General features: G+C 47.8%; 1 protein-coding gene and 1 pseudogene across 1 annotated transcript; both read right to left on the bottom strand.

Moving 5' to 3' along the window:
• Window positions 1-286: 286 nt before the first annotated feature.
• On the bottom strand, window positions 287-2,846 carry LOC144769059 (uncharacterized). Its single transcript, XM_078653054.1, has 4 exons — window positions 2,699-2,846; window positions 2,482-2,615; window positions 1,383-1,868; window positions 287-823 (listed from the first exon to the last, which is right to left on the bottom strand). Exons 1-4 carry the CDS (start codon window positions 2,844-2,846, stop codon window positions 287-289), a joined length of 1,305 nt encoding a protein of 434 aa, XP_078509180.1.
• Window positions 2,847-7,417: 4,571 nt separating this feature from the next.
• The window catches only part of LOC144769058 (uncharacterized), a 33,253-nt pseudogene continuing 15,536 nt past the window's right edge, over window positions 7,418-25,134 (bottom strand).

The following is a 25,134-nucleotide window of genomic DNA, read 5'->3' as shown; positions in this document are numbered from 1 at the left end:
CTTTAACCGTCCTTAGCAGATGGAAAGTGTGGTTACATCTTCTCATCGTCCCTACGTCTAAGCTTGTGCTAATTTCCTGAGTAAGAAAGAAGATAAAATCAATGCTTCTCACAAAATCTCAATTGCTGAAGTGCTGAAGCTCCACTGCTAACCACAGGTTATTTCCTGAGCCTTCAAGGAACTGTGTGACCTAATTAATTCAGCGAAGTCATTGTATTTTGTGGCATGGTATTCTGAACTATTTATCGTGAAGGCCTGCATTCTTTACTGGAGCCTGAGGCTGCTTTTATCTTTGAACCTCTGCATGGAAGTTATAGGCCTCAGTTCTGTGTGTGTTTGGATATAATGTATTCTGTTTTTCCCCTACATCATTACCCTCTCTAGTTGATTCTTCAACTACTTCTTCTCCTAACCTCCTATTCTTGAAGGGAATCTCCTTATATATAACACTCTGTTCTAAGACACCCGTGGTGTTCTTCCTAACCAAAAATGTTCCCCCTATGCTAGCTGTCATCCTCCTGCAACATGCTAATATCACCTGGGATATAAGGCATGTCAAAAGCAACATAACAATTAAAGGCGTCAAGGCCTTGACCAACCCCGATATCCAAGACAGCACCCAATCAAACCAGCCCTCGAACCACTCATCCGGAGCACCCCCCTCGTCGACCATCTTTTTGTGAAGATCATGCAATGTCCAAAAGGCCTCAGTCACTGTCCCGTTATCGGTATCATTGGATGGCACATACGTACAGCAGGTGGTTCCGATCTTTTTGCATACACCCCCCTCCATGGCTGTCATTAGGTCTAAACTGTATCTATGCTGCATCACCATTGATTATTGGCTGCTTAGATTACTGTAATGCTTTGCTGGCATCTACAAATGAGTCCCTGTTAAATAGACTGCATATTGTACAAAATGTGGCGGCTCGCCTGGCCCTTAAAAAATCACCTTGCACCTCTTCTGGGCCATTGTTACATCAACTTCACTGGCTCCCCATCCGCCAGAGAATTAATTTTAAGCTTTGCTGTCTCACCCATTTAGCTTTATATGGTGCGAGCCCCAGCTACCTGTCAGACAAATTCAAAGTCTACTGTCCGAATCGCCATCTTAGATCGGAAGGTAAAGGGTTGCTGGTGGTCCACCGGTTTAAGAAGTTTAGAACAGGAGGCAAAACCGCTGTCCATCTGTCCTCAAAATTTTGGAACACTTTGCCCGAGGACCTGCGCAAATGCTCCAATCTGCTCCGCATCAGGAAACTCCTAAAAACAGCATTATTCAGAGCTTAAACCTGTCTGCCCATGTTTCACCTGACTTCCCTGCTACAATATTGCAGAGATAACCCTACTGGGGTGATTCCTACGCTCTACAAATCCCATACATACATACATACATACATAAGGGCATGTAGTTCTTCCTTTATGGCATTAAAGCCATCCTCTGTTGCAATGATCGCCTTCATAAGCTCCCATCTCGTGATCTGGAGCCAGCGGGCTTTCACCTGAATCGACAGCATGATGCTGCCAAAGAATAGCTGAACATCATTAAAAAGTCTGTATTCTTCCCAGTTTGTGGTGCCAAAGTACTCAGTAGCTCTTTTATCCACGTGGTGATGCAGCAGGGTCTGTGGACTACTCATGGGATGGTCATGCAATGTCGTAATGTCTACACCTGGTATCACCAGGGAGGGGGTGTGCAGCGGGACCAGGGCGCAGAGACCATTCCAGTTCGGGGATAGCTGTAGGTGGAGCCGGGCCCCACACAGCCAAAAGTGGTCCATCAGGCTAGCCGTGAAACCCTGCATATCAGCGTTGTCTATGGTAGTAATGCAGTTGAGGTTCCTGCCCACCTTTACAGTCCCATTTCTCTAAAACAAAGAGAAAAGTGAGTTAATTTCATTGCTACCCTAGGGTGTTTGCCAGTTTCTGGCCAGGTATTTCTCGGTATGTTTGCATCCAAGATTTGCTGACGTTGTCCTACTACCGTATCAATCTTTAAAGGGCTATTCGTTTCTGTACCATTCCACAATGATATAGCTCTACATGCAAATGTGGCACCAGTGTGCCATTTACCATTGGCATATACTGATCCTGTAATATTGAGTACTGGCCTAGCTGCACAATCAGGGGGCAAAGGTTTGACTGAATAGTTACTACATTCAGATGGTGGGTTAGACTTTCCTAACTACCCCGCTGTAATATCCATTCCTCCCACACTGCATAGGTTCATTTTTGCCCTGCTTTCCTAGCTACTTCCTTCACTATATCTGTTTTTTCTGTCAGGGCTTGCAGGACTTCAGTGATGGTGACAAATATAATTGTGTTGAATCGAGATGTTACTGGACTGACATGCATTGGTTGGAGCTGTGCTTTTATTCTACATAAGAGAACGTGCAAAAGATAGTGCGTAACATTTGAGGGTACCTCTTTGGGGTGATGCAATATATCTACTGCAATAGCATGGGAAATAAGGGAGTATACATAACAACTGGTATTAGATGTAGCTTTTCCTATACTGTGCATGTGCTGGTACCAGCTATTTTCAAACAAAGCATTGTGGAGAGGGGGATGATCAGTGTCATTTTCAACAGTTCTTTGCATACGCATATAAGCTGCTGTAGGAGAGAAAAAATAAAAGTCGACTAGGGCATCATCATCAGTATTAACACACAGAGGAGAAAAAAGAAAAGAAAAGTACATATCTTAAAATAAGTGTCTGTTGGAGCATTGGAGGGAGGCTTTACTCTCATTGTTTCTCCTGTTCTCCCCACTCTTTTTCCTGCTCGGTGTCCGAAAGTGTAGATGGCAAGCTTGGTGCCAGGGGAATGTATCTCAGATGGTACCATGGCTTATGTCCTTGAACTTTCACTGCAATAGCTGTGCTGTGAGTCACCGGGAAGGGTCAGTTGAATTTGCTGTCCTTCCAGGTGCGGACAAAGTTCTTTGTGTATACTAGAGTTCCAACTGGCAAGGGTGCTCTTTGATCATCTGCTTGAGGTGCGTTGGCACGCTTATCAGCTGCCTGAATGACCTGTTTAGAAAAGAACTTTGCAGCTTTTGTTAGCTGTGCAATATAATCAGACATTTCAGTTTGAACAACTTCAGGCGCACTTTCGGTTTGTAACTTGTGGCACAAATGTATTCATAAGTCTCCCAGTCACTATCTGATGTCGGGTCAAGTGGTGAGCTAACCCAGGAGTGTTTCTGAGAGCAAATAGTGCTAACGGGAGACAATGCAACCTGTTCTTTTTCAAGGTGACACACAGTTTACTCAATTTGTTCAAGAGGAGGCCATTAAGGCGCTCCACAATTCCATTACTTTGATGGTGATAAGTTGATGAGAGCCAGTGTGTTATTCCCAACAAGGTGGTGAGATGGAAAAAGATTAACCCTGGGCGCAGTTCACGTAGTAGCACTACGCGTGGTGACGCAAAGTGCACTTCGCACTACGCAAGCTAAGCGGACTGCGTAGTGCACTGAGCAAAATGCTGTTCGCACTGACTGCACAGTGCCGGAGGCTTCTCCGCACTGTGCAATCAGTGCACACCACATCTTGCACAGTGCAAGCGGTCATTTTCTGCCGCTAAAGTAGATTTCTACTCGAGTGGCAGCTTTCTCAACACGGACTGGTAGGGTCTCATTGCGAGCGGTCAGGAGCATACGCGACCACTCGAAATGAGAAACCTGACCTTCCCGCATTGAGAATCTCGCCGGGAGATTTATTTTCCACCCTCACGATCGGCAACTTGATGTTGCTGATCATGAACGAGGAACAAATCTTGCCGGGATGTCATTTTGCTCGCTCGCGGTCGCCAACTTGATGTTGAGGACCGCGAGCAAGCAAAAAATGACCGCTGCACTACGCTACGCGTGTTTGCACTGTGCTACGTGCAATTCGCGTAGTGCGAAGTAGCGCAAACTTTGCAAACTACAAAAGCGTAGGTAGTGCTTCGCCCAGGGCTAGAAAAGATGTTATTCACAAAGTGTGTGCTATTATCGGATCTGATCCCTACGGGAATGTCCCATCTCGGGAGAACCTCATGGATCAGAAAATTAGCAGCAGACTTGGCATCACAGTGCACACCAGGGCCTGCTCCGATCCACCTTGAAAATGGACAGATATGAGATACTGGTAATGGTTGCATCTGTCAATCATGTCAACATAATCAATGTGTAATTCCTTAAAGGGTCCTTGGGGTCGGGGTATCGTAGAAGCTATTACCTTGAAGGTGGGATTTGGTGAATACTGCTGACACACAGTGCATGTATATAGGTACATCGTGATCATCTGATGTAAGTTGGGGCCAAGACAATCTTGGCATAGCTGGAGGGATATGTTGTCTCTGGCAGTGTGTGATGGAAAATGTAGCTGGTTCAAGGCTATAAGTAGCAATGCTTGGGGCATGACAGGCTTCCCTTTGGATATCTGTCTGTATATTCAATCTGTAACTGTCTGTGTGCATCCCCTGGATTCCCAAAACTGTGTTTCATGTTCTGGAGCACTTTCTAGTATCTTCAGTAGATGTAGATGAGCTGTCTCTGTGTAATGCCTGGATGGTTCCAGGGGAGCATGAGGTGCATCAGTGCCGCTAGCTGCTGTGTCTGTTGTTAGTAAAAGTGTGGTAGATGTAGTGTTCAGAGGCAGCTTGGCTGTTTCCTTGGCAGCCCAATCAGCAAAAGCATTTTCATGGGACACAAAGTCTTGGGAATTTGTATGAGCTGCACACTTTACTACTGCAACTGCATGCGGCAGAGCAAAAACCTCAAGCAGGTCCTCTAAAAGAGGGCAATGCATGACAGGGCTTCCATCAGATTTGAGGAACCCCTGTCTGCTCCACCGCATAATGCTGGAGTGCACAGTGTGGTGACATAGGCTGAATCAGAATACACTGTAATTGTTTCTCCTTCCCCTTGCTTCAGGGCCGCCACCGGTGCTACTAGCTTGGCGGCTTGAGAAGAATAAGGAGATGGTAAAGTTATCTGTTCGGTTATCTGCAAAATTTCGGAAGAATCATGCTGCATGGCTCTGACCACTGCTGCTCCTGTATGTCGTGTTCCTGTATCTTGATCTATCATGGAAGACCTATCTACAAAGTAGACAATGCTACCTGTAAAAGGGTCTTCTCTTGCTTGGCTACACTCATCTGGAGATATGTTGCACAGTCATGTGGGTCATCACCAGTATCTTTGATAGGGTGTGCAAAGAAAATGGCGAGGTTGACTCGGTGACTGGGTGACATTTGACTACCTTAAGAGATGGCAATGATAAAATGATCTCATATCCTGATACTCTCTGTGTTGTAAGTATCGTTTTGGCCTTCTGAATTATTGGAAATATTGCATGTTCAGCATACAGAGTCAGAGGTGCGCTCATGACGATGGTAGCACTTTTCTCAACTGCAAAGGCTGCCGTGGACAGCGCTTGCTCACAGGGGTAATGGCCCTTTATAATAGAATCACGTAAGCCACTAAAGTAAGCAATTGGTTTGAGGCCCAAAGGATACTTTTGGGTGAGGACAGCCGTCATCAGCTGGCCATTGTACTGGCAAAAAAGAAAGAACTCCTTAGTGTAATCTGGTGTCCCTGACACTGGTGCATTTGTTATCTCTGTCTTTAGTTTGTGAAATGTATCTCACATTTCTGCCATCCATGTTATTCTGTATTTTTGTGTCTTTGCATGTTTGATGGCTGTGAGCAAAGGGGCTATCGAGGTAATATAGTCAAGAACCCATTGTCTGACATAATTTCATAAGCCCAGAAACTTTTGCTTTCCCTTCACTGTTTCAGGCTCAGTCATCTGTCTGATTGATGCTGATCTTTCAGGGGTAACTCGGTGGCCGGAGGCCGACAGCAATTGTTCCAAATAATGGACTTCTTCCTGACAATACTGTATTTTGTCTCTGTGTACCTTGTAGCCTCGTTGGGAAAGGGTGCAAAGTAAGGACACACTGTCATTTCTGCCTTGTTCTTCTGTGACAATACAGGCCAGTAAGTCATTGACATACTGCAGTATAGTGCTGTCACTTTGAAAGTTAGCGAGGTCATTCTTAACTGTTCTGTTAAAGAAATTTGGGGACTCACAGTACCCCTGAGCTAAATAGGAGTGGAGATACTGAGAACCACGAAATGAGAATGCGGTCAAATAGTAACTGTTTGGGTGCAGTGAAATGCTAAAAATGATTGTTTTAAGTCTATGACTAAGAAATATTTGGCATCTTTAGGTATGTTCGTAAGGATGACGGAAGGTTCAGGTACCACTGGGAAGTCTGGTATCACTATGTCATTAGGGGGGCGCAGGTCCTGAATCATGCGTCAAGAATTACCCTTGGCCTTCTTGACAGGGTAAATTGGGGTGTTGCAGGGGGATACACCTGGATAGATGACTGCCTGTATACCTGGTGCAATGCCCTCCTCTGCTCCTTTAGATAGAGGGTACTGTCTTACCCTTGGTAGTATCACTTCTTCCTTCAAGGTGATTCTGAATGGCACTGCTGTGCGGATGAGGTCAACATCATGGGGGATTTTGGTCCACAACTCAGAGGGTACCTGCACATGGTCACTGTCCTTACCGGAACCAAAACCAGCCTTTGGTATTGTTGACCTTGTCTCCAGCGTAGTACGCAAAGGAATCCTGTCTTGAAAAGCGAACACTGACCTTATGGGGTCATCGGCAAACAATTGGTCATCTGATGTATCTTTTACTTTCATATCAGGGTCATGAAAGATGACATAAATCCACATGGTACAGGTGTGGTCACTGGCCATCACCATACCCCAGGTGGATGAAATGTCCACAGCTTCTACCTCCAGTATGAGATCTTTTATCTGCCAGTTCAGAATTCAACTTGTCGGACCAGTGGCTCTGGCGACGGAATAGAAAGTTCCTTGGCAATTCAACTAGCTTTCTTGTTAGTTGTGGTGTTTCTGCTACGATAGTATACACTGCTCTAGTAAAGGCTGGGTTGTCTATGGGCCTGGCCCTGACTTGATCACCGTCCATGTGGTGCGTGACCATCGACATGATGCGTGTGCAAGACATTCCTGGTGTGAAACATATAATTGTCCCATCCTCCTCAAAGTGAATGGACATGTTTAATTTTGCCATAAGATCGCGTCCTATTAAATTCGCTGGGGCTGTGGGGGAAAATAGGAGACTGCTGTTAACGTACCTTCTCCCTATCTCCATCTCTGCAGGTTTGGTGAATGCAACCCTCATCACCATCCCAGAGAACCCCTGTGTGTCCATTGATGAATCTGACAATGGGAGTCCTCTCTCATGGATACAGGACCTAGTAGCCCCATTGTCAATTAGAAAGCTGAGCTCCCTGTCATTTATGGCTACCGCCACAGTGGGTTCCTCGTCTGGTCTGTGAGTTTTCAATAGTACTGGACACATAAGACTACTCTGTGGGCACCTTCATTGAGCACATCCTCCCACATAGTTTTGCTTGAAGGGATTTCCTCCTCTGATCGTTACCCCACTTTGTAAGGTCTGGAGTTGCACAGTGGGCTGCACTGTCTGTTGAGGCCCATACAGCATTTGGGGCACGTGTTGCTGCGCCTGTTGGGGCTGCAACCCCATTTGGGGTTGTGGAAGATATATCACTTGGGGGCTCATGGGAGACTGTGCCACAATGTGACCACATGGGACCATTTGTTGGCCATTTATTGCCCCTATCTGGCCATGCTCTTTTTGGTCATGCATCTCCAATGAAATGTCCTGGCATTTTGCAGTAGTGGCATGTCTGTCCACTCCTGAATGTGCTTTGCCTATTCCCCCCAAACCTTCCTCACCCTCCTTTCCTATTCCTATTAAATCTCTGCGCATATTGTTGGGGTTGCATGGTGGTATCTATGGATGGCACACCCAAAGACACTGCGGCCATCTGGGTGGCTGCAGTTAATTTCCTCCCTCAGTGCTTTTGGCTAGTTTCTGTTGTACTCATTTGGCTTCTGCTTTTTCAATGTTATCCATCTCACTCTTTTCCTTGTCCTGTCTCTTTTTACAGAAATGTATTATGTGTGCATGTACCTCTGTCCATGATTTGGCTTCTAAGGCTACTCTATTGTCTAATTTGTCCTGCACTTCAGCTGGTAATTCCTTCTTCACTGTGTGATGAACAGTGTTGCATTTTGTCCAGTCACATCCCATCTCTCACCTACCCCCTGTGTCCATTTCTCTTTCATTCTGCTGAGGAATTGTGTTGGGTCTTTATTTAGCTGCATTGTCAGCGCCATGAGGGAAGCAATGTCTGACCTGTCTGGGTACATTCATCTTAATTGCTTCCAAACAATTCCCCTTACTGGGTTAAAGTGTGCCCCATCACATTTTGAATTTATCAATGTCACATCCTTTACTCCTGCTTTTATGAACAGTGTGTCTGTTTCATCTCATATAAGGGAGCTTAATAAACTTTTAATGTCACCTATTGCAAGAGGTGTCCCTGCTGTGTGTTTTTCAAAAGCTGCTATCCACTTTCCTGCCGCTTCGGAAGCAGTGGCAGCTACTTTGTGAGATTTGTTCATCCATCGGGGGCCATGGCATATATTGGTGACTGCCTGAGCCCTTAATATTAAGGGCAGTTGTGATAGGACTGTGTTCCTAAGGCCAGTAGAGTGTCTTGAGACATACTGTCTGGCATATCTTTGCCATATCCGCAGCCTGTCCTTCATATAGGGATAATCCCAATCAGGATCCCTTATACACTGAAGGATGCACATCTGTGCATTTGCCATGTCTCATGGTTCAAAGGAACCATCTCATGGCCATGGTGTCATCTGTGGTGCTAGTCCTTCTGTCCAACCTGCTAGGTTTTCAGTAAAAGGGGCAACATTGTACCAACTCTGTTCGTGTTGGGCCACTATTTCATTGGGTGTCAGACCACTGCCTGGGCGCATAGGGAATAAACGTGCCTTATCTTTCCTTAATGTCATCCTTCCAGCCACATCAAATGTTCCCTGCTTCTCATAAGGGCGTGTATGTGTTCCATCAAATCTCGATCTGTTTAACTGTTGTTGCCTCTTTTGTAAAACCAGGGCTACCCTGTACTCTTCCCCCTCAAAGGCATAATGTGAGTACTCTCTGGCATAGTCGTTAATGATGGACATTCTTTTAATGAGCTCTGTACGTCCTCTAATTAGTCAACCGATCTGTCTGACCTCCTGTCTTCTTCATCTCGGGGGTTATGTGCATGAAGGAAGTCCTCCACGCTTTGGTGTTTCATCATGGGTGACCTGTCTGGTGTCGTATGATGCTAAATGGGCACTTCCTCCTTTTCCCAGGGTGCTCTTGAATCTACCTGTTCATCCTCCTGTATTTTGACCCACTTGCCTTCGCCACCCTCCTCTACTAGTCTCCAATGTAATGCAGGAGGTGTGTTTGGTTTACATACTGACTTTCCAGTCCTCTTGTCACTTGGTACTCGAGTCATCTGGACAACTGATCTTTTTCCTAGGAACATCTCCTCTCTGTATGTCCTATAAATGTGACTTGGTGGGCCGAACTGCACCCTCATCTTTTTCAGCAGAGGTTGTTTCATCCTCTAAATGTAGTATGAAGGGGGCGTGGCCAAGATGGCGAGCTGAACGGACGCTTTCACCGCGAGCTCCTGCACCCTCGGGCCCCTAACCCGTAAATAAGTGCAGATCTCCCCCCTGGATCGCACCGGAGCATTTACGGATCCCCCCGATCTCCGGTGGCTCACCGAGGGGCGTCCTCCCGACTCACACACGGCACCTGGGGGACTCCTGGGAGCGGCGACTCCCGGAAGGCAGCCATTACGTGCGCCACACGGATGGCCGGCCGGAGAAGCGACCCGATCCAAATCCAGAGCGGAGCAGTGATGAGGACACCGTGCAGATGACCGCCAGTTACCTCCAGCGACTGCCCTAACTGAGTGCTGGAAGAGTGAGAGACCGCCGCCAGCGGTGGACGGCGACGCCAACCCGAGATCCTACGAGACCGGAAGGCTTCACGCGAGGCCGGGGACGCGGCCTGTTGACGAGGCGTCCCGGACCTCTGCCGCGTACCAGACAGCAGCGCGCCTGCACATTGTCGCACTTCTGGAGGTGAGGTGCACAGCGAAGCCCGAGAGGCGGGGAGGCCGCGACTGAAAGCCCAGCGGCTACAGCAACGAGGGGAGGCACCAGAGGCCGGGCCTGTGCGGAACCCGGAGGCCCGAGGGGCTGGGTCAAGGCGCAGCTCCACCCGGACGCTCCACCCGGCGGACCCTTGCGATTCCGCTTCGGGCCCCACAGCAGCGTTGAACGCCGGACTTGGTGAGCGACCGGAGTCGGCCGGGCGCTCCCCAGGTGTGACTCCCGGGCGTCTCCAGAGCCGCGGCCTGCAATCGGAGGAGACTCCCCCCACCCCGCACTATCTGGCGGACGCCCTAACGGCGGAGTACCCACGACGGCACCTCTTGTGGACTCTGTGCCTCTGCCCCAAGCCCATTACAGGGGGTGACACGAGGGTACTACCGTGGGTGAACCAGGGGAGCGTGACCGACCGCTCCGGAAGTGCAGCTCTCCCGGGAGACCGAGGGGACGACCTACAGCAGGAGACACTGTTCCCCTGGTCCTGAACAGTGTGGCAACGACTTTCGCCCCCAAAAGAAGACAGGCGGGAAACGAGTGGCAGAGCGGAGGGCCTGAAGCGCTGACCCCCAGGTACGCTATGGCACTGGTCCATGCTAAATTTCACCGGCTATCAAGATAGCCCGCACCACGGTGGGGAAGCCGTCTCTACGTGTGCTTAGTGGATTGCTGTTGGCAATCGGCAGGACCCACGATGCCACGGGCTACTTTGGAGGGGACCGGTGAGGAGACTCGGTCGACTGGAGCTGCCGCACTGAGCAGGGCCCTAGCGCGTGCGGCCACGAGAGTGTGGAGAGACCACGGAGCATCGCCCGGAGGGTTCGTGCTGCGGAGAGGGGGAGCCAGGGTGCTCCCACCGCCAACAGCCTGCCTGAAGGAGGATCACTACCCGGCGCAAGAGGGAACCGCTCTGACCCCCACCGGTTACAGGCGTGCCCACTCCGCTCAGACTCTACTTGCTGCACATTTGCCCTTCGAATTGGCCTAGCAAGCTAGGCGACACCGCCCACGCGCCAGCACCATCAACGATGGCTGGCAACAGAGGACCCAAAAAGGGTGACCGAACACTGCCTGAGATGCTGGATAGAGGGTCGCCGAAACCCGACAAGGGGCAACATTCCCCGGGCCCCTCGAGGACTCCGCAGGAGGCAGAGGACAGAGAACCACCGGTCACCAGATCCTTCTTGGAGTCTCTCTTCACCTCCCTGCGAGATGACTTTCAAACACTGAAGCAGGAGGTGGCCGGAGAAGTCAGAGAGGTGCGGAGGGAGGTAGACAACCTGGGTGAGAGAGTAGCTACAATAGAGGAAACTGGTCACTCCAGAGACGTAGAGATCGAACATTTGCAGCAGGAAGTGCTCCGCCTACGTGATCAACACTTGGACTTGCAGGCACACAATGAGGACCTGGAGAACCGTTCCCGCCGAAATAATATCAGAGTCCGAGGAGTGCCATCCAAAGAAGAAGGGGAAGACGTCGCTGCATACCTCCAGTGCATGTTCAGGGAAATACTAGGAGAAGCGGAGGACTTTCCCTTCAGAATAGACAGGGCACACAGGGTGGGCCTAGCGCGCCGAGGCTCGGCGCCGCCGCCGGACATCCTGGCCTTCCTTCCGGACTACCCACTTAAGGAACTAATTCTCCGCAAAGCGAGGAAGCAACAATCACTGCACTTCCGGGGGCACCCGATCGCAGTCTTCCAAGACTTATCAGCGATTACGCTCCAGAAACGTAAGACATTTAAAATTGCGACTGACTTTCTGAGGAACCATGATACGCAATACGCTTGGGGGCACCCTTTCCGACTTATCTTTCGCTGGAATGGCACTTTACATCAGCTCCGCTCCCTCCAGGACACCTGCGAGGTATTGGGCATCACCGCGTCCGACGAATCCCATCGACACCGCATCGCAAACGCTCCACCAGAGACGGCTGGCAGCGAATTCCGGACCGCCGGTCCTCTGCCTCCTCCACCCACCCAGACTCACCCACCATCCGGTCCGGCATGGACAGAGCGGTACAGGAGGCAGCCAGGGACACGAACACCAATACTGTCGCGCTGACGGCTTGAGTTGTCTCCGGGGGGAGATGGATACAGCCTTACTATGATGCAGGTTTGGGGGTGCGGGAGGAGGGAGGGGCGGGCGGGGATGCGGTGGCAGGACGTCCACTACCTTAACCGACCACGGTCTTGTCTTTGAAGGGCCGGACTAGGACTATGAGACCTTGGAACTCCTTGCGGGGCATGGGAGGAGGGAGGTGGGGATTGTTGGGAAGGGGGTTTTCGTTTTAGATGTTTGGGGACCCGAGTTGGGGGTTGTTCAAGGGATGTTGGGGGGGGGAGGGGGAGGGACCATCCAGTGTTCTAGTCACACACACTTTGCACAGTCGCTGCTCTTCTACTCTGCTTAGCATTGAGCCGCCCTGCCCAGGCTCGACTCGCCTGCTTGTGCCGCTACTAACCCTATGGCTATGGCAACTCTTAAGGTAGTGTCCCTTAACGTAAAGGGACTGAATAACCCAGTCAAAAGAAGAGCAGTCTTGTCTTTGCTTGAAAACACCCATGCAGATATCTGTCTACTACAGGAGACCCACCTGTTACCTCGTGATTGCCATAGGATGCGATCTCACAAATTCCCCACACAATTCTTCTCATCCAATACTACTAAAACAGCGGGGGTGGCGATCCTGATTTCCCGGACCTTCAAAGGGGAGGTTTTGCACAAGTTTACGGAACAGAAAGGGAGGCTCCTAGCGTACAGGGTCAAGCTGGGGGGACTAGTGTTCACCATAGGGTCACTATATAGCCCTAACGAACAACAGGAGCAATTTTTTCACTCAGCCCTGGGGGATGTCACGGCCACAGCAGACAGACACATTATCCTAGGGGGGGGACCTGAACATGGTGTTTGACACAGCTTTAGATAGGTCAGCGCAGCGATACACACGGACGGGAGAGATTTCTCAGGGAGGCAGGGCCCAGCTGGAGGACCTAGATCTTCATGATCTTTGGCGCCGCTTTCACCCCACTGATAGGGACTACTCCTTCTACTCACATGCGCATAAGACGCACGCGAGATTGGACCATCTTCTGGTCACGGGACCGGTGTGTGCCCTCGCTACGGAGTCGGAAATGGGGGTACTCTCCTTGTCTGATCACGCGCCCGTATCAGGCACCTTTCGCGTCCCGCTGCTGTCCTCCTCGCGAGGAGTTTGGCGCCTCCGGGACACACTACTACATAAAAAGCCAGTCGTGAAACACATTGTGGACTCAATCCGGGATTATCAGGCCCACAATGGTAACACTGACGCTTCCTTGGCGGCGCAGTGGGCGGCCATGAAAGCGGTGCTCCGAGGGGAGTTCATAGCGATATCGACAGCGGAAAATAGAGACCGGCAGATTAAACGAGATGAACTCACCTGCTCTGTTCGCGAACTGGAGCAAGTGCATCAGCGCACGGGAGCCCATAGGGTATGGAGACAACTTAAAGCTGCGAGGAAACTCTTATCGGCTCTAGACACAGACAGAGCTGAATATGCAGTGCTGCGTCTGAAACATGCATACTACACGGGGGGGACAAATGCGGACGGTTGTTAGCGAATTAACTTCGAGTGGTGCATCCACGACACCTGGTGAAGGAACTTAGAGTCTCCAATGACGAGACGGTCATGGACGATGACCAGATTGCTGAGACCTTCCGCCGATACTATGCGGAGCTTTACTCCGGTGAACCCCCCTTCCCGCAGACTGAAGCGAACTATTTGAACTCGGTCACTCTCCCTTCCTTAACGCCGGAACAGGCAGAATACTTGGAAAGGGACATTCGCATTGAAGAAGTGATTACGGCCATCTCTAAGCTTAAGCATGGGAAGGCCCCGGGCCCAGATGGCTATTCTGCCCTCTTCTATAAAATGTTCTGCTCCGTGCTGGCCCATATTCTCACTCGCCTATTCAACTCGTTCTCCACCCCTGGTGCACTACCGCCTGACCTGCTCCGAGCAACCGCGTTGGTCATCCCCAAGCCGGGAAAAGACCGGACTTGCTGCGGCTCATACAGACCGATTTCCCTCTTGATCATAGATCTCAAGCTTACACCGGGATCCTCGCGGCCCAGCTGGCACTCCACTTGCCCGGTCTTATTGACCCGGACCAAGTGGGGTTTGTCCCAGGGAGACAGACGGTGGATAACACCAAGAGAGTGGTTCACCTCCTAGAGAAGGCGTCCCGGATCCCTGGGGAGATAATGCTGCTGGCCGTAGACACGGAGAAGGCATTTGACCGTGTGCACTGGCCTTATTTGGAGAAGGTCCTCATTAAGATGGGTATTGGTGAGAAGTTCCGCACACTGGTATTCAACTGCTATAAATCCCCGTCAGCGGTGGTACGAGTGAACGGCTGCAGCTCCCGAAGGTTCGCTATAGAGAGGGGTACCAGACAGGGGTGCCCGTTATCACCGCTGCTTTTTGCTCTCTTTATGGAGCTGCTGGCCCAAAGGATACGTCAAAACGCGTCCGCAACGGGAGTACGAATGGGGGGTTATACCCACACGATTAGCCTCTATGTGGATGACGTTATACTGACCTTAGCTAACCCAAGAGGGGCCCTCCCGGCATGTGTCGCAGAGTTGGACACCTTCGCATAGGTGGCAGGTTTTAAAATGAATATGGGGAAATCGGCAGCCCTTGATATCTCCTTAACCGCGACCACGAGATCGGAACTACAGAGTCTTTTTCCCATGCACTGGTCTTTGGATGTTGTACCCTATTTGGGCATTCTTTTGGCACCCACTTTGCCTGCTATGGTCGACGCCAACTATGCGGCGTTAGGAAAGTAAATTAAGGAGGAACTAAGATGCTGGGACAAGGGCACTTTGTCCTGGCTCGGTAGAGTGGCAGCGGTGAAGATGACGGTCCTACCACAGGTCCTATACTTATTCCGAGCCCTGCCGCTCCCGCCCCCCAAAGGGTGGATTCAGCAGACGCAGGCGGATCTGGCACGTTTCATCTGGCAGGGCCGCAAACCCCGTCTGAAGAGAGCACTCACCACATTGGCCCCAGAGGCAGAGGGGCTGGGGGTACCGGATCTACGCAAGTATTTCCAGGCGGCACAATTGCGCTATCTCGTGGAGTGGAGCAGACGAGAATCAGATAAACACTGGCTTTTTCAAGATCAGGCGGTAGCGGGCAAGCCGCTACAAGAAATACCCTTTCTACGTAGAGCGCACCGCCCCCCAATCTATACGCGTCCTTTGTCACACGCACTCCACTGCGAGTGTGGGACGCCACTAGTGTTGTCCACGACCTCACCACGTTCCCATCTCCATTCACACCAATAATTGAGAACCCAGATTTCACCCCAGGGATGGAAGCAGGTGCCTTCCAGAGTTGGCGGACAGGGAGATGCACAGCGCTGTACCACATGTAAACCACAGAGGGCATTATCCCATTTGAGGATCTTAAACGCGAGTATCACCTAAAGGAGGCGGAGAGGATGCGATACCTACTGCTGCGACACTGGGCGCTGCAACCACAGGTGCGCGACTTGACGGACAGGAAACTCTCACCCTATGAGAAGTGGCTGGTGACGCGTACTTCCGATGCAAAACTAATTTCGTATCTTTACCGACTTCTACAGCCTCCCTCCTCTCATGTCTATAACCCGGGCAGGGTGCGCTGGGAACGGGAACTGGGGAGGACACTGAGCCATACTGAGTGGGATCAGATCTCATACCGAGCACGACACTCCGCATACCACACTGGCCTCACTGAACCGTTTACCAAAGTGACCACTTACTGGTACTACACCCCAGAAAGGCTGCACGAAATGAATCATAACATCGAGGGCACATGCTGGCGGGCTTGTGGGCAGGGTGGCACTCTTACACACATCTTATGGGATTGCCCGTTGCTGTGACCTTACTGGAACGAAGTCCTAGACGAAATTGACAAGCACTTTGAGGTTGAGTTACCGCACTTCCCTGCTTATATGCTGCTAGGCTTACCCAACCGGTTGATGTACTCTTTAAAATCCCGAAGAGGCAGACAGATAGCGATAGCGGTTGGCTCAGCGGTTCAAAATATTCTTATACACTGGCGCACCACTACAGTTCCCTCTACCTTGGGCTGGCTTCACAGGTTGTGGCATGTCTTGGGGATGGAGAAGCTGTCGCTCACAGTTGCGGGAGAGGTAGACCAATTCCACGACCTGTGGCAACCATTCCACTCAATGCTGGTTACAGAATTTAAAGAACTTACGTGTCCGCGATATCTTAGACTCATGCGTCTTACAACGGCTGCAGACTCGGCTACCTAGGGAAGCCAAGGCAGGATCACCCAAAGGGGAGTACGGATGCCGGGAAATGACTCCGGGACGCCCCGAACACTGGATGGGTAAGGGAGGGAAGGGTTGAGGGAGGGGGAGGACGAAAGGGAGGTGGGATGGGAATTGTTTATTGGTTTATTGTTGTCGCTGCATGCGCATCATGGTGGGTACCGGCTGGTCACCTTCTTAGCAGAGACTTTAAGCACCCTTGCGCTCCAGGTTAGCGATGCTACGTCAAGATCCTTATGCGACTATTGTTTCATGTTTTCTTTTTTGTGCATATCTCAATAAAATGCTTTAAACCTAAATGTAGTATGAAGGTAGCCTCCACTGTTCCTACATATTTACTAGTGTCCCCACCTGACATCTCCTGAGGTCTGCTGGTCATTTGTGAATGTTGAGCTAGCCGGACATATTCACCATTTTTGGAAGATGATTCCAAGGGTGGGCTGCACTCAGGGTCTGCATATCCTGCAGCAGGCAGATGCAAGGAAGTAGGAAGTGGGTGTGAGGCATTAACCTGCACTGTATACATGCCTTGTACCCTTGCAATGTCTAAACTTTCATTCACCTCTTGGTAGGGAGGTGGAGGAACTGAAGGAGGGGACTGGAACTTTGTCTCAGTCCCCTTTCTGTGTGTTTCACAAAAGACCCTCCACTGATCTAAGATAGTCTGTCTTTTTTTCTAGTTTCTTCCCATTATATTTGCTTTGTAAGAAGGTGACAATGTGATCTAACGTTATATTATTAAATGAACCCTTCTCAGGCCATGTGTGTGCAAGTTTTGATGTTTCCTTATTCCACTCTTTACAGTATTTCTCTATTCTGGCCTTGTCACCGGAGAACACCTTTATCATGTGTTCTAAAGGGTCACCATTATTTATTGAATGTATCTGATCTATTTTTAGTCTTACACTTAGACCTGACATCTTCCTGCAGTAGGTACTAAATCTTCCTAATGATGTCATGTATTAAAATTGGTATCGAATTTTCTACCTAATATCTTTTAACTACTTCGTTAGGTATTTCCTGACTTCACATAAATTGTTATCAGGCCATGAAGGTGGACATTGGACATACTTATTGCTAATCTCTGTAGAACCTCAGGTATGCCTATGTCTTTGGCTGGGGCATTTATAGGTGGCCTAAGTGGATTGTTTCCTGATGCTATAGACACAATGACATTGTCATGAATATAATCAATAGTTTGCAGAATGTGTGGGTTACTGTTATTCATATCCTAAATCCCACTCTGAGAGGTCCCTGCTAAATGTATGCAACAAGGAATGTAACACTTAGGGGCCGATTCCGATTCGGGTCGGAAGGGCTCCGAACCATGTTCGGAGGCCTTCCGACCGAATTGGCCAGTGCCGGCCAGATTCCATTCTGACCGACCCATTCTGATGAGCTCGTTCGGAATGAAATCCGACTCGGATTTCCGGATGGCCTACGACGGGCTTGGAGAGCCCGTCTGCCATCCGGAAATCCTTCAGTACTCCCCCGGTCGCCTCTGTACGAATGAGGGAGTACCATGGAAGTTTTTCAGTCGGAAACTGTCTTTGGGGGGGGCAGCAGGGCCCCCATGGGTGCAAGGCTGCCAAATGGCAGCCTGAGGGCACCTACGGTGCCCCTCTGTGGATCCCTGCGCCTGGTGGCAGGCACCTTGGGGTGCCGGCCACAGGGTGCAGGGATGAACTGCACCCCTGGTTTTCTCAATGCAGGCATGCATTCCGCTCGGAATGCATGCCTGCATTGTGAAGTATACGAGTGCGACCGAACCCTGTTCGGTTGCATCGTATTAGCAGGGCTGTAACCCATGACAGCAGGTCGGTGGGTTACTGCTCCTGACCGGTGTCGGATGGACCTGAGTCCGTCCGACATCGGAATCGGCCCCTAGGTGTTCATTTGTAATTATATGAAAAGTGCTTAGAAAAGAGACGTTAGTATTTTTCTCAATATTAACCACACGATGGCAGCAGTGTCACTCATAAACAGTCAACCGAAATATTTTCAAGAGACTAGTCAGTTAGAACTTGCCCAATCCTGTATGTCGGGCAGAATGTTTCCCCACTTCCAACCTCTTTTAGGCTTCTCTTCAATAATGCTGAAAATATTATTTATATCTTGAAATGTCTCTTCTTCGTGTATATTTGGTTGTTTAGGGGATTTGGGGGCATTTGATGGTTTATCTTTAAGTATCTGTCCTTAGTTATCTATATATATAAAAACAAATGTATGTCTGTCTGTCTGTCTGTCTGTCTGTCTGTTTGTCCTTTATGCATTACTACACCATTCATCCGATTGCCATCAAACTTTGGGAAGTTGTTGAGTACACTCCCGCGAAGGTTTCTGGCATATGCATTACTACACTATTCATCCAATCACCATGAAACTTTGGGAAGTTGTTGAGTACACTCCCGCGAAGGTTTCTGGCATATGCATTACTACACCATTCATCCGATCGCCATGAAACTTTGGGAAGTTGTTGAGTACACTTCCGCGAAGGTTTCTGACATATGCATTACTACACCATTCATCCGATCGCAAAAAAACTTTGGGAAGTTGTTGAGTACTCTCCCGCGAAGGTTTCTGGCATACATTTTTTTAAATATCGGCCCCCCAGGGCCCTCATAATCTTTCGAATACTGAATTTTTCCATTTATGTATCCACAAGCACTCGAATAAATAAATAGAATTAAAACGACACTTTGAAATGTTTTCCATATTAAAATGAATAAGTTTCAATAAAAATGACACAATGTAAATTGAATGTTATCATAACAAGTTTCCTTGAATTTTCTTTCTTCTGAGATCGCAGCAACGCGCGACGGGTAAGCCATGAAACTTTGCGAAGTTGTTGAGTACACTCCCGCGAAGGTTTCTGGCATATGCATTACTACACCATTCATCCGATTGCCATGAAACTTTGGGAAGTTGTTGAGTACACTTCCGCGAAGGTTTCTGACATATGCATTACTACACCATTCATCCGATCGCAAAAAAACTTTGGGAAGTTGTTGAGTACTCTCCCGCGAAGGTTTCTGGCATACATTTTTTTAAATATCGGCCCCCCAGGGCCCTCATAATCTTTCGAATACTGAATTTTTCCATTTATGTATCCACAAGCACTCGAATAAATAAATAGAATTAAAACAACACTTTGAAATGTTTTCCATTTTAAAATGAATAAGTTTCAATAAAAATGACACAATGTAAATTGAATGTTATCATAACAAGTTTCCTTGAATTTCCTTTCTTCTGAGATCGCAGCAACACGCGACGGGTAAGCCATGAAACTTTGGGAAGTTGTTGAGTACACTCCCGCGAAGGTTTCTGGCATATGCATTACTACCCCATTCATCAGATCGCCATGAAACTTTGGGAAGTTGTTGAGTACACTTCCGCGAAGGTTTCTGGCATATGCATTACTACACCATTCATCCAATCGAGATGAAACTTTGGGAAGATGTTGAGTACACTCCCGCAAAGGTTTCTGGCATAAATATGTTTTAAATATCGGCCCCCCCAGGGCCCTCATAATCTTTTGAATACTGAATTTTTCCATTTATGTATCCACAAGCACTCAAATAAATAAAAAGAATTAAAACAACACTTTGAAATGTTTTCCATATTAAAATGAATAAGTTTCAATAAAAATGACACAATGTAAATTGAATGTTATCATAACAAGTTTCCTTAAATTTCCTTTCTTCTGAGATCGCAGCAACGCGCGACGGGTAAGCTAGTTATGATATATTTTCTTCAGGCTACTCTCCTTATTACTCATGCAGGTAGTAATAGGTTTTGAAGATCTTAAAACTGATTCCACTATTCTAAGTGTGGAAAGGTCCTGTTCAGAATCACCTACAAGATAATTAAGGACGTTCCTATCAAGCCTATCTGTTATTTCTTCTATTGTATGTGTACCCTGAATGTAACCTTTTAGGTCCTCGTCTATACTATTTGATAGTTCTTCTAAACTCCAATCTGGAGACTCTAGAGTTTGATTATAGGGAAATGGGTAATTGGTGGTATCAGTGTTTGTTGTGATTCATGAGGCTACTCTAACCTATTCTAACACTGTAATATGGAGGACAATGCCTTGTATTTATTATTATTATTATTATGGAGATTTCTAAAGCGCCTGGTTACGCGCACCGGCGTGTCCCCGCGCTGTGGTGAGAGACAGTGAACAGGACAGTAAGCCATTAATCTAGTGTAGAACAAAATAAATGGATTTTAAGAGCTCTCCGGAACTTAGCCTCCGAAGGTTCAAGACGCAGTTCCATAGGGAGCCTGTTCCAGCTCTTAGCTGCAAGATGTCTAAAAGATCTGCCTCCCATTCGCGCTTTCTTGATTTTGGGAACAGCTACTAAGCCAACACCGGTGGATCTGAGTACCCGACTAGGTCTGTACGGTGTGATGAGGCTAAGGAAGGGGGTGGGTTCCTTTAAAAGCGTTCTTTTTTAGTTATTTGACAGGGGTTTTACTGTCACATCAATGCATGTTGTCATGAGACCCAGCGGTGATATATAGTCAACACTTAAACTCTCACAAATATCTCACATTAAAGGGGTATCAGCTGGTATGGGTATTGCTGGCCAACCAGGGTCAGTACCATTAGAAAGGGCCACAGGGAGACTGTTATAAAAATGGATGATTAATTCAGGAATTTGTTGTGATTGGCTAACTGTGTGCCCTGAAGACATCTGTCTGAGATACAGTCCTTTCAATGATATTACAATATCTTTCATTAAAGAGAAAATCTTGACTACATAACATGAACAACATAAACTTACAAACTGACATTAATATGTGGCCACATTTCAATTCATATGTACATAAATGTATTAATATATTGGAAAACTACTCATTGATTCTAAAATCACCTACTATTCTAAACTACTTATTCTGAAAGCTATGTACTAGGGCAAAAGCCACTACTGCTGGTCACTTCTACCAGACTCACAAGAAGGACTTTCACTGCCAGTAACTACAAACTGTGACTTCCAGGTTTAAGACTTGGGACAACTTGATGGTTCTGCCTTTTTGAACATATACTGGTTTCCCAGTCTCAAGTCCTCAACCCTGACCACTTCTGACTACTTGATTCAGGTCCCGTACTACCTTCCGGACTGGCCACCGGAACTCTAGTCCTTCTTAAAGCATGCATGCATCTTTCAACATAGAAATAATAAGAATAATACAATATAAAATGTTCTACGGTCAACATGCCACCTGTAAAGTAAAAGGACAATGTCCGCACCTTTCTCACCTTTTTAAAAATGCCAAGTCCCAAGTCCTAGCCGTACCAGAGAAATAAGAAGACCTTTGTAACAGGTGTCTTCTTACCTTCTCTTAGTTGCGCAAATCAATCCCCGAGGAAAGGAAACCTTAGGATGTGGCCGGAGGTGAGAAGAAGTGGAACTCCTGGCTGGCTCGCCAATCTGTTAGAGGAAAAAATCTCTGTTAAAAATAACATAGAGGCAAGTTGACAATACAATATGGTTTAATGGATTAATCAGCTAGGGAGATCAGCCAGGCTCAGCCGAGACTGGAATCTAATGTCCAACGAACAGAATAAAAGCAGTGGCTTTTATTCTCTAAAACCACAAGTGAAAAAAGTTACAGGCATTGGATTTGTGTCACAAATGGGTAGATTTAATCAACAGATACAATAATTTCCTGGAAACAAAGCACATATAGATATGGGCCACATGGCCCTTGCATCTCATGTTGGAATCCCCCCTCGGTGGGGGGTTTTCTATTCTCAAAATTTAAAAAGTTATTAACACAATTTCCTGTACATCTGTTCCCCTACACAACGCGTGGTTACATCTTTGCTTAATACTTATCGGCTTAGCATATCTGACCTTTACTTGTGGTCGCAGCCTTCATGCCTAACATCATGTACGTGTGACATATGGTTTTCAACAGAAGGGGACATTAATGTCATTATGAGCAGTGACAAGCTTGCACCTGGGCCAGTCCATCCGGTGTACGTAGTTAATCTATGCGTGCATGCATCAGCAATGAATTTGTAAAGGATATAGACTTTAACCGTGTTTAGCAGATGGAAAGTGTGGTTACCTCTTCTCATCGTCCCTATGCCTAAGCTTGTGCTAATTTCCTGAATAAGAAAAAAGATAAAATCTACGCTTCTCGCAAAAGCTCAACTGTTGACGTGCCAAGGCTCCACTGCTAACCGCAGGTTATTTCTTGTGCCTTCAGTGAACTGTGTGACCTAATTATTCACCTAGTTGTCTTTTGTGGCATCGTATTCTGAACTATTTACCGCAAAGGCCTGTGTTCTTTACTGGGGCCTAAGGCTGGGTTTAACTTTGAACCTTTGCACAGAAGTTATACGCCTCAGTTCAGTGTGTGTTTGGATATAATGTTCCTGTTTTTCCCTACATCAAACCTTCTCTCTGTGTTGGCCATACCTTCCCTCATTTTTAGCCCAAACTGTGCAAACATTTTCCATGTGCTTCAGAGAACAGTTCATCTTCTCCTTTCAAGAAAATTGCTTATAATTCTCTTTTCCTCTCTCTTCATATAAGCAGGTATTCTCTGCTCAGCTATTTTTCTATAATATCAGGACAATCCTCAAGGCCTGGCTTCACTTTGCTAATCATTATCTATCTAACCAGCTACATAAGAAAAGTGAGGCAACCCCATGAGGCTGAAGCAGAAGTTGTGGCAGGTCAAGCCTTTCAGGGAGCAAGCTGCAAAAAATGAGCAAAATATTTTTTATTCACAATGTGTTTTGGTGTGGCAAATCGTAAACCTGTGTATGATAAATTATAGCATTGCACCCTTTAAATATACCAAAAAGTCTTAGGGCCTGATTTGGATTTTGGCAGATGGGTTACTCCGTCACAACGGTGAAAGATATCCTGTCCGCCAAATTATAAATACAATAATATCCTTTTGGATTTATATTTCGGCAACGGGAAATCCGTCACAGTTGTGATAGAGTAACACATCCACCTAAAGCTAAATCAGACAGAGTTCACTTGTCTACCTTCCACTTTCTCAGAGTTCTCAAGTTTCCTAGGTCTTTATATGTTTAGCTCACACTGATCAAGAATTTTTCTTTGCATTCTGCTTCTTCTATTTCATTATACCCAACTGAAAATAATTGACCACAAGTACCCGACGGAAAAGAAATAATTCTGGTTATATTGAGCTACTTATCCATATTACTGGGAAATTGAAGTGTTCTGGTCTCTACATTTGAAGCCACAGACTCTAAGGGGCCCATTAGTATCACGGGCGGATCCGACCCCGCCCGCCACCCATTTCCCCCCGCCATATTACTATGGCGGGGGGACAACGGCGGATCGAAACACACCGCCAGCCATATTAACATGGGTGTGGAAAGATGCCTTTCTGTGGCGGCAATGCGAATGGAAAGGCATGCGATAATTGACTGCGGGGGCCTGTTGCGGGCCCCCAGGTACTCTGGGGGGTGCCTATGGTACCCCCCAGCAGTTCCATGCACAAAATGTCAGGCACCGCGCGGTGCCTGCCATGTTGTGCATGGAAGTGCACAACATGGCTTCCTGGCATTTTGGCGGGCGTTGCTGAGTGCACCGCCCGCCACAATACCAGGAACGCAGGATGCGCCCACCACTGTGGCAGGTGCATCCTAATTGCCCCCATGGGAACCCCGCCCTTATGGCGGGTGGTCCCTTTTACCCTGAGGATGGCGGGCGGACAAAGTCCGCCCACCATCCTAATGATGCCCTAAATACTTTTTGCAAAGTCTTACCCTCTTCATTTTTAAAATCAGAACTTTGGAGAATTTTGGAACATAATACAACAAGCTTTCAGAATTCCCTAGCACTAGAATTTTGTGGGGCCAATAGTGGGTAATATTTGCTCTAATGTACAGCATGGAATAATTCAATGTACCTACCCATCGAAGCCCAGTTTCAGTAAAGTGAGATGATGTCATCAGCGGCCCAGTCCTTAGCAATCTACATTACAAATAATTTTTAAGTGTGTTAGCTCAGGTAGATCAACTGAAGTGAGTGGAACTAGATTGCCGAAAATACTTGCCAGAAGGTCAGGTGGGCATGCTACCCACTCTCTTTGCTCAATCCAAGATCCTGGAGTTCAGTTGGACAAAGAACTAAACTTTGAAACGCAAATTCAAAAGTGTTCTGCATGATTTCTGCAGCTGTATCTGATGCAGAAAATTCTGCCTTTTGTTCTCCCCGCCTCGAGGTACTGTAAGGTTACTGGCACATGCATCCTTTAATGGCTGGTCCATGCCCATACCCTATACTTCAGGCTGCACATAAACAATACTGATGATTTGTAACTTCTATGTGTGCTACAGAGTGAGGGAGAGGATGTGGTCTAATGGCTAGGGCAATCGACTTCGAACATGGGGAATCAGGTTTGAGTCTTGCAGGCGACACTCAACATCCTGTGATCCTGGGCAACTCACTTAATCTCCCTGTACCTAAACAAAAATGAATGTGTCCATCTGCAATGTAACTGGTGGTAATGTAAAGTGCTCTGATACCTTAAAATCTAGTTTGGGCTACATAAAACTCCCCCAAAAATATAGAAACAGCAAAGGAGAAATCTTTGGTGCTGCCCCATATTTACACCACCCTTGTAAATTGAGGGCATCGTCAAAAAGCAATGGGTGTTGCGGTGGAACGGCCACAGCAAGGACCCATTGCCCACCCTTTTGTCGTTGC

This window comes from Lissotriton helveticus, chromosome 7, assembly GCF_964261635.1.
Source record: "Lissotriton helveticus chromosome 7, aLisHel1.1, whole genome shotgun sequence".
Lineage (NCBI taxonomy): Eukaryota > Metazoa > Chordata > Amphibia > Caudata > Salamandridae > Lissotriton > Lissotriton helveticus.
This window is presented reverse-complemented; position numbering and strand designations above follow the sequence as displayed.